The sequence below is a fragment of the Euprymna scolopes genome, chromosome 13, assembly GCF_053919585.1.
Source record: "Euprymna scolopes isolate OS-2025 chromosome 13, ASM5391958v1, whole genome shotgun sequence".
In the NCBI taxonomy this organism is placed as follows: domain Eukaryota; kingdom Metazoa; phylum Mollusca; class Cephalopoda; order Sepiida; family Sepiolidae; genus Euprymna; species Euprymna scolopes.
The window spans coordinates 50,333,438-50,351,549 of NC_136494.1; the positions used below are offsets into that span (position 1 = coordinate 50,333,438).

At 29.8% G+C, this 18,112-nt stretch overlaps 1 protein-coding gene across 3 annotated transcripts in view; it reads right to left on the bottom strand.

Moving 5' to 3' along the window:
- Window positions 1-18,112, bottom strand: part of LOC145292015 (uncharacterized) — a 176,427-nt gene that overhangs the window by 152,116 nt on the left and 6,199 nt on the right. For all 3 annotated transcript variants that reach the window (XM_080138012.1, XM_080138011.1, XM_080138013.1), the window contains exon 2: window positions 16,261-16,337. In XM_080138012.1, the coding sequence (XP_079994138.1) occupies window positions 16,261-16,330 (70 nt within the window). In that variant the 5' untranslated portion in view covers window positions 16,331-16,337. The remainder of the gene's footprint in view (window positions 1-16,260; window positions 16,338-18,112) is intronic.

Consider the following 18,112-nt stretch of genomic DNA (forward strand, 5'->3'; position numbering starts at 1 on the left):
AACTTAAATAGGGATGGTATAATAAAATTGTGGGGTCTGCGTTCGCACCTGGCCTCCATAGAATGGAAATAGGCACAAACTTTAATAAAGACTTTTCATATCTATCTGCGTAAGTATACTTTGATAATTATGTTTCAGTTTGAAGAAATATGGTATAATAAAATTATGAGATGTTCGTTCGCACCTGACCTCCATAGAATGGAAATATGTCACAAAGTTTAACAAGGTTTTTTAATATAAATCCACAGAATATTGTGATTCAGTGTGAACAGGTATGGTATAATAAATTATGGGGTTTATCTATTTTATTTTTACTTTCATCATATTTTGGTTTGGTTTTGATACCCCCAAATTCGAAGCTATCTCTTTACAACACTTCCTTTTCATAACCTATCATACTTTCATAAATCAGAGTCCATTTTCTGTAGGCTGTTTTTGAACCCAGTAAACGACAGGTACTTTTGATGGTCGTAGGGTGGTCTGGGAAGTTCATCTCTGGTGTGGCTAAGGACATAGGGATACATGGAGGGAGGAGGGAGATATGTAGGGGTAAGAAGAGGGGAGGTTACTTTAAATTTTGAGTTCTAAGGTTTAGGTTGTTGGCATCTCATTAGTGAGATGATTTCTTGATAAGTATGTCTTGACCTGTTGGGTGTTCGCTTAGGTATGGAGGCGGGGGGGGGGGGGGCTACGATTCGGTTTATCTATTTGTTTTTATTTGTTGTTAAGTGCTTTGAGAATATATATATACTAGCATGGGTGCCCGGCGTTGCCCGGGTGTTTGGAGGTGTATGCTGAGCAAAAAAAAAGGGGGTAATTTTTTAAACTTTGACCCCTATTATGACCCCTGAAAATTTATTGTTTTGGGCTCAAATCAAGTTATTAAGTTAGATCCATGTCCACGGAAGCTATATCTAAAATTTCAAGTGTGTAGGCCCAAAATTGTCGGAGAAGTTTGGTAGAGTTCTCAAAGCTCAAATCGTTGAACTTTGACCCCTTAATCGCCAAATTTCTGGCTAAAAACCGATCACATAGATTTTTCCAAATCTCAGTACCCTGTATATCAAATTTCGAGTCTGTAGACTAAAAATTGACAGAGTTATTTCGTAGGGAAATGTACACAGACACACACACACACATACATACACTTTCACTTTTATAGATATATAGATTTAAAATTTGAGTCTGACAGAATGACAAAATTATATTGCAAACCGATATATTAAACAAACGAACTTCAAAGAGACAAATGAACACATAAGTAAAAACAATTTGTATTAGAAAACATTTATTATTCCACGTCTTTTTTTACAGACCTGACGACTGAGGTTCGCTCTTAATAAAAATTGTTTTTTATAGTCTTGATTTTGACTTCCTTTTTCATAAAAAACTAAAAAAAAATCAAGAAAGAAAAGAAATTTAATTTTATTTTTTCATTAATTTCTTTCTGTGCAAAGCAATTCTTTCAAACTTACTCTGTTTCCAAAATGTTTTTATTTTATTCCCCTCCCCCTTCATTCATTTTCCTCCACATCCTGGCAAGTATTAAAATAAACCATTTATAATATTTATTTATGGATTTATTTACTTATCATTTCTTTTGTATCGGTAAATGAATTCCATTTAAAAAAAAAAACTGTAAAAGTCACGTTAAAGGTGATTAAGTTGGAAAGTAAGTAAAAATTTACCCTTTTTACTTTTATACGATTTCTGATCACTTTGAAAAATATGTGTGTGTGTTTTAAAAATGTTTTTTAACTGCTATAATCTCATTTATATATATATATATATATATATATATATATATATATATAACAACGTGAGTATTCATATCGTGGGTTTGTATTACTGTACACATAGATTCGAAAAAATAGTCAAAAACAAATATATAAATAAATGTTATCAAAGGCAAGATAAGTTACTTTTCTACCTAACTGGATATATTTTTTGTGTTTTTATTCAATGTAATATATTTATTCAGCTCGAAAAACATACAGTGTTTACCGATGTGTTGGAAAATTCAAGATGGCGTCTCACACCCTCTTTAACACCGTAAGTTTGGGAAAAGGTGTTATAAATAAAAAACTATACAAAATACTATTAAAAACCCACCGAATATATGTCAACCTATGTCACGGTAACATATATTGAGCTAGTTTTTAACAGTATTTTAACAGGGCACATCGTAAAAACTGACCCGTTAATTTTCCTGAAGTAAAAACTATATAGTTTTTAAACTTTTAAAACTGTACATTATAAAAAGAAAACTGTTCGAGTGATTTTTTTTTTTTTTTTACATGGGTGTCACCACTTATCAAGGCCCAGAGGCCACTCAAGGATAAGGGTTAATAGGTATACATTAGTCATTGTGATTTTAGCATAGTAAACAGTGGGAATTTTGTAACTTGGATTACTTGAAAAAGAAAACTGTTCGAATGATTGAAAATGAAAACAAAATAACAATGTAAATATATTGATAAGAAAAAAAAAAAAACAAACAAAGTTTCCGTTTCAGGAACCCGAGTTTAATTTTATGTCGTAATCATTCAACTCGTTAGCGGTTTTATTCAGCGATTAGGGATAACCATACGACATATCTAATTACCAAAGCGATTTAAAAAAAATTTTTTTTTTTTTATTAAAACTAAACCTGTTTAGTTTTAATGAACCAATTTTTTTAAAGCCAACACTTTAGTTATTTTGAGAGCGTGCAACTGCACCCGAAAGGTTGATTAGGAAACTCCAAATCCTTTTATGACTCGAAAAAAAAAAAAAGGGCTTTTTATCGGCTTAAATGATAAACTAATGTTAAATATTAGTATTTAATATAATGAGATATCAATCTACACAATTTGCCATCGATTCTGAAATAAAATGAAATCCTGACATTGTGATCATTTTTGCAGGTGTTATGTGCCAAATATTGAAATAAGAATGTTTAAATTCAATTATTGTAATTTAAGTCTTTAATTTTAAAGTCGATTTTATTTATAAAATATCTTTTTAGAAATCAATCTCAAAAACAATCTGGACAATAAATCTCTTTTGTTATGGCTAAGTTTTTGTCAAGGGTAGAAATTATAATAGACAAATATTCATCCATGATGACATTTTACCGATTTCCTGGTTTACAGGTATTCTTGCTAAATTTCTTCGAAAGAATTGACATAAACAATACTTCAACTAAATACGTATATTTCATGCAATAATGACTTTTGTTTCTTCTGACTTTTCCTAAACTAAACATAAAACATCGGTTAGGGTTAGTTTAACATTCTGTAAAAGTACCTTCCGTTTTTTTGTTTTTTTTTGTACACCTGCAGAGAAGGTAAAAAACCGATAAAAACTGGATATATTTTTCGTGTTTTTATTCAATTTAACATGTTTATTCAGCTCGAAAAGAATACAGTGTTTACCGATGTGTTGGAAAATTCAAGATGGCGTCTCACACATTCTTTAACACCGTAAGTTTGGGAAAAGGTGTTATAAATAAAAAACTATACAAAATACTATTAGAAACCCGCCGAATATATGTCAACCTATGTCACGGTAACATATATTGAGCGAGTTTTTAACAGTATTTTAACCGGTTTTTTATTTATTACACCTTTTTCCAAACTTACCGTGTTAAAGAGAGAATCGGCCGCCATCTTGAATTTTCCAATACATCGGTAAACACTGTATGCTTTTCGAGCTGAATAAACATGTTAAATTGAATAAAAACACGAAAAATATATCCAGTTTGGTAGAAAAGTAATTTATCTTGCCTTTGATAACATTTATTTGTTATATATTTGTTTTTTTGGCAACTTATTCGAATCTATGTGTACAGTAATACAAACCCGAAACGAATTTAAGACCACGAGTGAAATGAGAAAATGAAGAAAATCACATTTACTGTGTGTGTTTACTGTTTATGTAAGTCAGCGGGTTTGGTTGCTATAACAACGTGACGGTAGTGAACGTGTGTGTGTGTGCGTTTCATGTAGTTTAGTTTCGTATAATAGTTTCGTATTTTTTTAATTTGTAAATAACAAGTTATTAAAAAATTAAACCCTTCCAAGATGGACAATAAATAAAGCCATAATATTTTATGGTAAAGGTAAGAGCGTAGAAATGATTGTTTTTTAGGAGATGTGATTATTGGATTAACCAATCAGAAATCGTCTGTGGCACACACATCTCTGTTTTTATAGATATATAGGTCGAGGTAATTAGTTAAAGAGATTTAATATAATGTGATATATAGATAGATAGATTAAATGTTAAATAGATTTTGTAAATAGTACAGTTGAAATGATTAGAATATTTCCAATATGTAATAAGGTCGAGGTAATTAGTTAAAGAGATCTAATATAATGTGATATGCAAATGAGCATAAGTCATTCGATATGGGGGTGGTTTGTAGAATAGTATATAAAGAAATTAGGCAAAGATTCTTATGTCTCCTATAACAGAAACATCCTAAAATGGGTTCTAATGTTTCTCTACCAGGAGAGATCTACCCTCTTACCTCCTTTATATTTCGTTGATGATGGAGAGCTGTACACACAGACAGAAACACACGAACCCTATTACTTTATAAAAATATAGATATACACACACACACAGCAACACATACAAACATATCTCAGTCTATTCATAGTTTGGAGTAAAGTTCTATTTCTTTAATTTTGTTGAGTCTTTTCAAACTATTTGCATGCTAATCTATTATAATAGTATTGAGACCGTCTATCTAGTTTATAAGTTCTGGTTTCAAAAATTCTGTGCATGCATAAATAAATGAAAACAAGCCATAAAAGCAATTTACAGATCATTTTCTTTCTTTCTACACTTCTAACATAAATAAATATGTGAAAATAATTTTTTTTAAACTGGTTTGCATTACAAATAAATAAAATCATTCCGTTTGTGTTTTACTTTTTATTTTAATTTAAAATAATAAAATACACAAATTATTTTTTTAATTTGTCAGTAGATGTTGAAACTAAAACACTAAATAAATTTTATATTTATGTATTACAAAAATAGAACATATAAAAAAATCATATTTACTTGCATCCTGACAAGGGCAAAGGTCAGATTGTGTGATTAAAGGTTCTTTTTTTTGCATTTAAAATATGCAAATAAAAATGCCGTTTATTTTTTTTTTTTTACATGGGCATTTTACGAATTGTTTTTTTTTTCATATTTCATTTTTTTTGTTTTTTTCCATATTTAATTTATATTCCTTACATATCTTACTTTTTAAGAATTCTAATATAAACAAAACGATATAAAACCAAAGATAATAAAAACAATGTACATTTTTAGCATCCAAAATTGTTTAACACTTGGGCTACGATGGTATTTTTACACTCATTGCCTACGATGGGTGTGAATTCTTTTACATAACATAAAATCAAGTCTAGGGTCTTTGAAAAATAATTTTTTTTATCAAAAAAATGATTTTTTTTATGTAAAAGAAAAAAAACAAGAAAAAAATTACTTGATTAATTTACATGAAATCGAAAATCTAGGACTGTTTAAAAATGAATATATTGCAATATTTCTTTGGTATTGTTGTAGATTAATACCTTTCATTAACCCCCCCCCCCCACCTCATCTGACCACCTCTCCAAAATATGCGATTTTACTTTTGTAGGCAATTACGTGTGAATACCTTAAAAAAAACTTTAATGAAACATAAACAAGTATTATTTTCAAATTTCATGTAAAATGATTCCCCATTTTGAGCCATTCTAGCGTTTTAGGGCAGTTAACAATTTTTTTTCTATTGGAGATAAATCCTGTGCGCCTTTTTTCTAAAGACGATTATGTGTGGTTTTAAGAGGGTCTTTGTGGAATTATAAGAGGGTGGGGAGGTTGCCACTCTGACTTTGGGTTAATGATAGAGCTAAGGAAAATTAGGTGTGAACACCCTGAAGACTTGATAGAAACAAAAAAAACAATTTTAGAATTTAGAGTGGGAGTTAGTTTCACATAAATTTAATATAAAATAATTCACCATTTTCAGACCATTCTAGCGTTTTAGGACAGTTGACTAATTTATTTTTTTATGGGTGATAAATGGTTCACTTTAAGGAAGGATTTTATTTTTAGACACTTATATGTAGCTTACCAAGGAACTTTGTTTGGTGAGGGGCTTGCCACTTAGTGTTATTGTTTGAGCTAAAGAAGGTTTTAAGAGGAGGAGGCTTGCCACTCGTATCTAGGGTTAAAGGGATTTTTTTTTGTTTTTTTTTAAGAAGGCGTTTGACCCACATATTTACTGGCTTTTGAAAATATTATGCCTTAGATTTTGGACATCAAATTACTTTTAAATATGAAATTTATTTTTGTTTGCTTGTCGTAATTCTTAAGGGGTGTGAAACTTAAAAATTACGACAAATAAACAAAAATAAATTTCATTTAAAACAAGTGACATCACTAACAGAAAACGTGACATTTTGAAAACTTATTAAGTATTTTTGCCCACTTATTTAAATATCAAAAAAAATTTTCTGCTAAAGCTAACAAATTGTTCACAAATTTTGATGAATTTGGTTTTATTTTCAATTACATTTCTTGTCCGAGTGACACATTATTTTGTTAAACTTTCCAGTTTAAGACGTAATTTTTTTTATTTCTCTACCTGGACTTCGGGCCAAGATCTCAGTGTAGTATTTTGATGCTACACTCCACCTTTTCTGTCCTATGTCAGTGAAAGAAAATCCTTCATGACTGAGGCAATTTTTACGTTTGTTTCTATCCAGATTGACCCTTTTGGGGAAGCTGGATTTTCCTCACATTAACTGACTTTGTGTATGACTGTCCTTGTGGGGAGGCAAGTAAATAGGAACTTAACTAGAAACTGAACACCTCCTACAAATATTTAAATATTGATTTTGCATTTATATATATATATATATATATATATATATATATATATATATATATATAATTGGGTAGATTAATGTCCATTCGATTATAATCCGCTGAAAAAAATTGTAAAAAGACAAAAAAATATATATAGATTGGGAAGGGGGTGAGGTACTGCTCGCACATGTGAAGCAAAAACATCATATTTCACATTTTCGTTTTTTTTTGTTTTTTTTTAAACAAAAACACTGTTTAATTCACCGTTAAAAACTAATGTAATGGATAGAAGTGCACACGTTACATATTTGTTTTTCAACTATATTTTTTAAATTTGACTAAAAATAACGCCGGATTGCTTTAAAATTATATATTCTTATAACTGAATAACTCTAGTTAAGCTAATTATGTTCTGATAATATGAGCTCCAACTAAATATGTAAGAAAATATTTTTTATATTAATATTTTCAGTTTTTTTAATTTTTAATTCATTCTAGAATAAAAAACAAAACAAAGAAAAGTTTGTTTACAGTAAAGTAATATCAGCGATAGTAGCTGCTACTGCTTCTACAGATCGTTTTTAGATACTTTTTAAAAATAGAACGATTTTTCCAGATATCATGACTTTAAATTGCTCGGTACCACAAGAGAAAGCCGGTTACATTTTTATTTTTAACAGATAAATGTAGTAAAAAGATTTATTTAACAGTGGGTGTCCAAAGAAATTTTTTTTCAAAATTTTCTAAACTAGTCATGTTGAAGTCTTTTTTTTTAACACAACAAAAAAATGAGCTGTCAAAAGAATTTCGGACAATCGAATTTATTAAAAGTGATATCTCCTAGTTAATTTACAAATTTCATGACAAAATTCTTAAGAGAAACGCGGTACGATCATTTATAAATCGGGGGAGATCATTACAAAATCTTACCAAATGTCATTTTATGATGTTCAACATTTTTAGCACTTTATTTTCTTAAAACTCTTAAAATATTAATTTATTTGAAAGTATATTCATTTTCGAACAAAACAGTGGTATATTGAGGACTTACAGTGCTTTGGTTTTTAAAATATGACAATTTAAGCAGAACCCACTTGAAATCCATATTTATCCAAAGCGTTTCATTGTCCGTGTGTACTGCTATTAAAATTACTCTGATCAGCTTGCCCAGTTGTTGAAACCGTGTTAATAAAAAACTATTTAACTATCAGCACATAACATCTAACCTTTTTTTTATAAATGGAATATAACAAAAAGATCATACAATAACTTGTCAAAGGTAATAAAATTAACATTTCATAGATAACCAGTTGGTTAAGAAAAAAAATGAAGAAATTAAACCATTTCACTGTTTAATCCTATTTCAGTTTCAAGATAATTCCAGCCCATATAATCCCCCCCCCCCCGGATTTTTTTCTTATGAACACCTCATAAAATTTAGGTAAAAACTAAGAGAAATCTACATTTTCAGCTATATTTGAATAAAGGAACCAATTTTTCCAGAGGGTTGATTTTGGTCCAGAAATAAGAAATCTGTGCATTATGACACTATTTTGGAATCCGGATATTTTGAAAAATTTGCAATTTTGGAGCTAAAAATAATACTCTTGGGCCTAAATTTCATCCAAATATGTTTTCAAGGGTGAGGAATCCAAAAATCATAGTTAAAAAGGCACCAAATAAAAGGACCAATTTGACAAATTTTATTGCATTAGATTCCGTAATAAAGACATTAAATTACTTGCAAATATTTATTAATACTTTAAAGATTATGCAAACAATAGACGTTTTAGCCTGTTAAAACAGGTAAAAGTTATAGCCGTTGACTTATTGATAAGTGCTTTATGCCATGCTTAGTAATGTAGTATTGTGGTGACTAATCTGTATTAGTTCAGCATTACAAGCGTATGCTGTATTTTTGTGGACATTGGCAAAATTACATAACTAATGAGCTTCAACAAGTCATATCTTTTTTATTTCTTGGTCATTTTTTTTAAAAGAATTATATTGATGAAAAGAGAATAAAATAAGCATTCCAATGATGTTAATTTATTTTTCTTTTATGCGTTCAATGAATTTATGCTCCAAGTTTAAAATGAAAAAAGACGGCAGCAAAAAGAAAAACTATTTTTTTAATGTTTTCATTTTATACGTTACGTTTGGATACATATGCGCGGGGTTAAATTTGATTGGATATGGCTGAAATTTTACAAAGAAGTCCATCTCTACTGGTGCTTAATTTTTATTTTTACGACCACAGGAAGCAAAGTTATGACCGAGCAAAGTTGACTAAGAATATTTCAAAATTGATAAGATAAATCAGCATATATCATCCAATTTCATATAGATAATAGTTTCAGAATTATTTTCATGTATAATATGCAAATATTTGATAATTATTAATTGTGCACAATTTTCTTTAAAATGTTATCTTTTATAGAAATTAAATCCGCTTACAGAAAAACGGTCGCTAAGCGTGTCATGTGATCTGACTAAAGTATTCTCTTCAAAACAGAAAACTGTCTTACTAGACTAGTCATTTTTTATTCGGAGTTCGTCAATTTAAAAGAATTATTTTCAAGTTTTTTAAATTTGATTTCCAAACAATACTATTTTGTTGTTTTTAACTTGTCTAAAAGCGTTAAAAAACAACAAAATGTACTAAGTACATGCGTTTAACTTCTTATTTGTACTTAAGGTAGAATTGTGTTTTTTTAGTGGTCAAAAAAATACATAACAAATAAAAGGTACTTGTGCACTTATGCTACCATGCTAAAATAATAACATTATTTAGAAACTCATTCTTAACATGTGGAAGGAAGGGTGTTTTTCGTTAACTATTCTGTACACTTCATCTAACAATTAAATAAAAAAGATATTGTGAAACTTGAATTTATTTTTAACTCATTGTCAAGATCATTTTTTCGAATTTGTAAAACAAACCCCCCCTTTTTTTTTAACTGAGGATATCTAAATAATAATAATAATAATTAGGCAATTTGTGATGCATTTTGTAAATTTTTACCTTGTTTCCACCTTAACATTTTTCTTTAAAATGACTACCTTTATAGGTTTTCGAGTATGCTGAAAACAAATATTGCATTTAAATTTCCCGCAAATAAGTAGTTTTCCACATATTAAGCAATGTCATTTCTTATGCTATTTCTGGTGACCATCTTGGTATGTGCATTTGTGCATAGTTTTTCGGGGTTGCGCTTGCGCGTACCAAGATGGCCACCAGCGATAACATAAGAAATGACATTGCTTAATATCCAGAAAACTATTTGCAGAAAATTTAAATGCGATATTCGTTTTTAGCATACCCTAAAATCTATAGAAGCAATCATTTTAAATGTTAAGGTGGAAACAAGGTAAAAAATTACCATTTCTTTGTTTACATAAAGTAATTTTCAGTAAAACAGCAGAATAGAAATGACAAAAATTACCATCAACTGGTGAATATATAGTTGTTGCTTATCAGGATTCCTGGTACTGTGAAAGTTACATCGAGGATTCATGTAGAGTATGATTTAAAATAGGGATATATTTTGGGCCAGATAGAGAGGATTTACAAAATTGAAAATTGGACTGATCCCAAAATGCATAAGTTCTGGTTAACTATGGGAATTTCCATCTTTTACTAGCAATACACATGAAAAAATTGAAATAGCTTAAAATATTTCAATATTGATATACATAGAAAGAGCTTGATGAGCTAAGAAAAAATCTTTTTAAATTTTTTAAATCCAATTAAAATTAAGGAAGTTATGACTATTTTTGTGCCTCACTCATTTGGATATTTTTCCCTCTTTAAGACCATATGCATTTCGTCACATTTTTTACACTACTTTTTCAGTAAAAATGTCATATCTTTGTTAAAACACAAGATTAAACAATGAAATTTACCATATAAGTGTATTTTTGTACAAGGAATCAGAATATGCGATTGAAAATCTCCAAAATTTCATGGTTTCCAAATAATCTGCAGTAAATGCACATAAATATGCTGCAATTCCTTAAAAATGGCATGTATCCATAAACAGAAAAAAAGTTGGAAAACTCAAAGTTGAATTGTAATGTGCTTTATGTACAAAAAACTTAAATCTAAACATAAGACCATTTAAAAATGAATATATTGCAATATTTCTTTGGTATTATTGTAGATTAACACCTTTTGTTTAACCCCACCCAACCCCTTCTGACCACCCCTCCAAAATGTGATTCTACCTTTTTAGGCAATTATGTATGAGATGCCATGAAAAACTTTAATGAAAGATAAACAAATTATTTTAGAATTTAATGTAAAATAATTCCCCATTACAAGTCATTCTAGCGTTTTAGGGCAGTTAACTGTTTTTTTTCTATGGGAGATAAATCATGTATGCTTTATTCTTTTTTTTTTTTAAGATGATTATGTGTGGTTTTAAGACAGTTTCTATGCAATGAGAATATGGGGAGGGTTGTCATTCGGACTTTGAATAAATTGTAGGGCTAAGGAAAATTATGTGTGAGCATACTGAAGACTTGACAGAAACAGCAAAAACAATATTAGAGGGTAGGGTGCGGTTAGCTTCACAAAAATTTAATGTAAAATAATTCACCATTTCCAGGCCATTCTAACATTTTAGGACAGTTAACCAATTTATTTTTATGGGAAATAAATCATGTGCATTTTTCTTTAAGGAAGGATCTATTTTTTCTTTGTTTGTTTTAGAGGCTTGTATGTGGCTTAGAGAGGTATTTTGTTGAGGGGGGGCCTTGCCACTCGAACTTAGTGTTATTGTTAGGGTTAAAGAGTGTTTTAGGAGGAGACCTGCCACTCATAACTGGGGTTAGAGGTGAGGTTAAGAGAGCTTTTTTTCAAAGAGAGCGTTCATCACTCATATTTACTGTTAGTGGTTCATAATTATTGGCTTTTGAAAATGTTATGGATTAAATTTGGAATATCACATTACTATTAAATATGTAAACTTATGTCCAAAAAAAAAAAAGAAGATAAATATGTATATATAAACAAATAAATGTTATGCAAAGCAAGATAAGTTACTTTTCTACCTAACTGAATAAGTTTTTACTGTTTTTATTTAATGTAAAATATTTATTCAGTTCGAAAAGTAGGTAATATTCAGCGCTACTCGAAAAGAAAATATGGCCGCAATTTCTATTTACATTTTTCGAGTCTTGATAATCACTTCAAAATAAGAAATAAAGCAAAATGGTGAATGAAATCCACCCAATAAATGTCACGGTAACATTTATTGGGTGGGTTTCATTCACCATTTTGTTTCATTTCTTATTTTGAAATCTTTGTTGAGACTTCAAAAATGTTTATGGCCACTTTTCTTGTTCTATGGTAGGGCTCGCTCAACACTACTACTAGTACTACTACACTAAAAAAAAAAAAAAGTATCCAGTTAGGTAGAAAAGTAACTTATCTTGCCTTTGATAAAATTTGTTTTTGACAACTTTTTCGTACCCTGTGGATTGGAATACAAACTGTTACTTCATTTTTGTTTTGTTGTCTTAACTGCAAAATGCTGTTTCCATTTCAAATAAATATCTTACAGAAAGTTTATATATATATATATATATATGTATTCCGACAGGTAAATAAGTCAGCAAATGTTATATTTAGTTTTAATTTAATAAGAAGCTATGTTACGAAATTTTGAAGAAAATTCCATAAATTTGTTGATTTCTATTTTCGAGGTTGAAGGCCGTTTATACTACGCTGGAGCAGGTCGTAAAAATACCTTTCGCTTAGTAAGTAGAAAAAAATAACGAAATAAAAAGCTTCCTAATTGTTTGTTTGATGTGTTTTCTAACTGCTTTTAAAATTTCAAGAATATTGGTATAGATTTTCAAGGTTTGTTATTATTAAAATAAATTTTGAAGGTTTGTATTATTAAAATTTCAAGAATATTGATATAGATTTTGAAGGTTTGTATAGATTCGAAAAAGTTGTCAAAAAAACAAATATATAACAAATAAATGTCATCAAAAGCAAGATAAGTTACTTTTCTACCTAACTGGATAATTTTTTAGTGTTTTTATTTGATGTATCATGTTTATTCAGCTCGAAAAACAGTGTTTACCGATGTATTGAAAAATTTTAAATGGTGCCCGATTCTCTCTTGAAAGGTAAGTTTGGGGAAAAGAGTTAAAAATAAAAAACTAGACAAAATACTATTAGAAACTCGCTCAATATATGTTACCGTTATATAGGCTGACATATATTCGGTGGGTTTTTAACAGTATTTTGTATAGTTTTTATTTTTAACTCCTTTTCTCAAACTTACCGTGTCAAACAGAGAGTCGGGCCGGGCGCCATTTTTAATTTTCCAATACATCGGTAAACACTGTATGTTTTTTGAGCTGAATAAACATGTTACATTAAATAAAAACACTAAAAAATATCCAGTTAGGTAGAAAAGTAACTTATCTTACCTTTGATAACATTTATTTGGTTTATATTTATTTTTTGACAACTTTTTTGAATCTATGTGTATAGTAATACAAACGAGATTTTCATACATCTTTTGATTTTGGAAAAACATTTGTGGCTGTTCTCAGTAAAACATTGTTTTAATTCGCTGTTCAAAACTAATGCAATGAATAAAAGTGTATGCAAGCTATATATCTACAAAAGTTTTTGTTTTTTTAACCATGTTTTTAAATTTGACTAGAAATGTGAGAAATTGCAATGCTGAATTGGTTGGGATTGTTATTATACATTCTGAAAACTGAATAGTTCTAAACTAATGTTAATCTGATAACAAAATAGCTCTAATTAAACATATCAGCACATTTATATTCATATTTTCATGTTTTTCTTAATTCGTTTGTGAATAAAAATGAAAGAATGCGTGTTGTTACACTGTGCTATTGCTAATGCTAATACTTCATTTGTCCACTTGAGAAATAGAAACGTTTTTTTTCGGGTAGGTCCTTTTAAATTATCAATTACCGCGGTCTTACTCAACATACAATAATACTTTTAATTGATAAAGATAGTAAAAAGACTGATTTACTTACTAGTGGGTGTCCGAAGAAATTTTTTTTTTAAATGTTCGATACTCGTCATATTAAAGTCTTATTTTTAACATGACAAAAAAAAGAAGTGGTCAAAAATATTTCAGACACTTGACAGTATTAAGATTAACACCTCTTCTGCTTCCCAAATTTCATGACGCAATTCTTCATACAATCACGGTACGGGCCTTTAGAAGTCAGTGGGGTCTTTACAAAACCTTATCGAAAAACCCATTTTATAACGTTCACATTTTTATCACTTTATTTGCTTAAAAATCTTAAAATATATAATGTACATTAATTAATTCATTTGAAAGTATATTCATTTCCGAACAAGACAGTAGTAATTTGAAAACTTAAAGTGCATTGGTTTAAAAAATATGGCTATTTTAGTAGAACTAACTTGAAATCTGTGATTATCCAACGCGTTTTTTTCGTCCGTGCGTATTACTACTTTTACAGAAATTCAAAATCTATATGAAAAATAGGGTTTGTATAACTGTACACAGTAGCTATATATCTACAAATAACACAATGTTATCAAAAGCAAGATAAGTTACTTTTCTACCTAACTGGATAATTTTCTAGTGTTTTTATTTAATGTAACATGTTTATTCAGCTTGAAAAACACAGTGTTTACCGATGTATTGGAAAATTCAAAATGGCGCCCGACTCTCTCTTTAACACGGTAAGTTTAGGAAAAGGAGTTGAAAATAAAAAAATATACAAAATACCATTAAAAACCTGCCGGATATATGTCAGCCTATGTCACGGTAACATATATTGAGCAAGTTTCTAACAGTATTTTGTCTAGTTTTTTTTTTATTTATAACTCCTTTTCCCAAACTTACCGTGTCAAAGAGAAAGTCGAGCGCTATTTTGAATTTTCCAATACATCGGTAAACACTGTATGATTTCGAGCTGAATAAACAGGTTACATTAAATAAAAACACTAAAAACATATCCAGTTAGGTAGAAAAGTAACTTATCTTGCCTTTGATAACATTTATTTGTTATATATTTGTTTTTTGACAACTTTTTCAAATCTATGTGTACAGTAAAACAAACCTTAAAAATTTTCTTTGATTTATTTCTGAGATTAATTCATACCTACTCAATCCCACCATTTTTCCAGTGACCTTGGCAACAGATTTGATGTATGTGTTCCATTTCAGATCGGGAGTAAAGGTCAAGCACAGAAGCTTGTCAAAACATGGAGCTTCCCCAAGACGAGAGCTATTAATGATGGGGATTAGAGCGTTGATGATATAAAGATAGGAGCTTGGTTTTAGATGCATTAAAAATAACCAGCCACTTTTTCCCCATTGTACTATGTGCTCAAGATCAAAGGAGAGAGAATCAGAGAGAACTTGGTCATTTATTGCCTTTGATGTGTTGCCATAGACAGTAGTGTCGTCAGCATAAATGTCTACGAATGATCTAAGTATCTGTTTTGGGAGATCATTGATGTAGATCAAGAAGAGAGTTGGGCCAAGGATGGACCTCTGAGGGACTCCAGCATTAATACTGGGAGCTTCTGATTTCTGCCCATCAACCACAGCTCTTATTCTTGATCCATTTATGTAATTGTTAAAAATATTTTCTTTCTGTCACAAGACAAAGACATTTATACTCATTATTACATAACTAGGTCTAACACATACTGAGCCAACAGGTCACGGGTAGTCTAGTATCTTTATAAAGTTTGATAAAATTCTGACAATCCAACAATGTGTTTTGACATCTTATACATATACATCACCTTCCAATAAATATTTGTGGTTTGAATGTGGCTTATATGAAGACAGTTCAATATTACTTGTGTATTTTCATGATTTCAATCTGCCATTGTAGTTGCTATTTGTTTGTAATCAATTTCTTAATAGTGGTTCCATAATTTGTATACAGTATTTTGGAATTTGACAATTTTTTTTTGTTGTTTTTACTCCAGAGTTTTGTCATTATTAGAATGCCTGGTTCCACTTCTCATAGAAGTAGAGCAACAAAACTTGGCACAGTTAATCTTTCTCTACATAGGATCCACTCAGAGCCCTATCCGACAGAGCGATCATATAAAAAAAAATGAAATTAAAATTTACCATTTTTTAAAATCTTTATATATTGAACAAATATTGATCATAACAGATATAGAAAGAAAATCAGTATAACAAAACAATAATTTGCATTAAAAAATATTGTTTGTATCAGATTTCAGTTTTTCAGACTGTCTGTTTCTATATTATCTTATATACTTTCTAGTTATAATTTGTTGCTGAAAGCAAATATGAAGATAAAAGCACAAAGCATAAAAAAACCCAAACAAAACAAAATCTCAAACAAATTTCAAGTCAATATAAATATAATACTTACTCTGTTCACTTGGCATATTGGCATATGCCGATTGCTGAAGCGGCCATGCTCCCCATGGATTCGCCCACATGTTTTCACTAATGTGTAAAGAAAAACAAAGAGCATTAAGATATTTAAAATACATTTACAATGTGCAAATTAATATTACGATATTTTCTCTCCAATTTATTGATAAATACTTTACATATAAATTTAATCTTTTTCATTAATCCCAAGCTATGTTAGAGGTTATAATTAGATTCTTGTTTCCACTTGACACGATCATAGGCTGGGTCTGAGTAAAGGTTGGTTCTACAGAGATCTTTGTGCTCATCTCATCATTGGCTTCAGTTGTTTTCCAGTGACTTCTCCTGCAAAGATGAGTTTCATGACAGTGTCGTCGTTGGCACATACCCAAATCATCTGAGTCACCATTCCCACCTCTTGACCTCAATCAGTGCAATGCAGTAGCACTTTCGGATATCCTTGTGGCAGATGCAGTAAAAAAAATATAATTCCAGACATCCAACAGAACATTTTCGTTTCCATAATGATGAATATTCACTTTGCCTTCTTCATTGCGGCTAAGCAATAAGCAGTATAAAGCAATGCGTCTCAAAACATCCGATAGATCTTTGACTTTAGACTGTCACTAATCTTGATGAGAGAGGAAAAAAATTTATAGGAGTATAGATATAATATTTATAATATTATATCTATACTCCTATAAATTTTTTTTTTTTTTTGATATTCATATGAAAAACTCTTTCTATTTGTTTAAAAAGAAAATACAACTTTCTTATATATGGGTCATGGAATTGCATTCATCCGCAAAAAGATCTAGCTAATTTGCATATTCTTTTAACCATTCATTTTAATTAATTCCCTATTAGTTTTTTTGGTTTTCTTATGGGATGATCATCTTTAGTTAAGTATTACATGTAATTATTTAAATGCAGATATTCTACAGGATTTATATTTGCATAAAAAGGTTATAGTACACACAAACCTCTTTCTATATTTATGTATGCGTATATATATTTGTTTAAAAAATTTTGCCTACCAAACTCCTGTCAGTTTTTGGTCTACAGACATGAAACTTACTATATAGAGTATTTGAACCTATGCAAAACTTTATACTTGGGTTTTAGCCGGTAAAAATTGGTGCAAAAGTGTGAAAATTAAGAAAATGGAATTTGCCAGATGATAGTTGAATGATGGTATTATGAATATGAATGCATAGCATAATAGCTATTGGTTTATGTTTAATTTTTAGCCTTGCAGTAAACATGTCTTCATAGGTTAGGTATTAACATAAAAGGAAAAAGTAAATTGTAAGCTAAACGTTTTGGTTTTGATTCTTGATGGTGGGGCAGGAGTCATTTTTTTTTTTACTTTTTAAATCATTATTATAGTATTCAATATAATATTAATAATAACATCTGGGCAGGAGCTGCTAGAAAGGACTTGTCCTGCCTTGATAGAGTTCAAAATAGACTTCGTAGCCTCGTAGGAGATGTCCTTTTCTCTTCGCTGCAACCTCTATCTCACAGAAGAGATGTTGCGAGTTTGTCTCTGATGTATCGTTATTTTCATGGAAAGTGTTCGACTGAGCTTCAATCTATGGTCCCCCCTCGCCAAACTTTCACAAGAAACACTCGTCTAGCTGTAAACACTATCAATAATTTCACCCACTCTTTATCTGTGCCTAAACCTAAACGTAGATTCCATGAACAAAGCTTCTTTCTTAGAACTGCACGCCTGTGGAATTGTCTTCCGTTTTCCTGCTTTCCGGCTGACTACAATATGGTTGTGTTGAAGTCTAACGTAAATAAGTTCTTGATGAGCCGTTCCATATAAGTTATCAAATTTA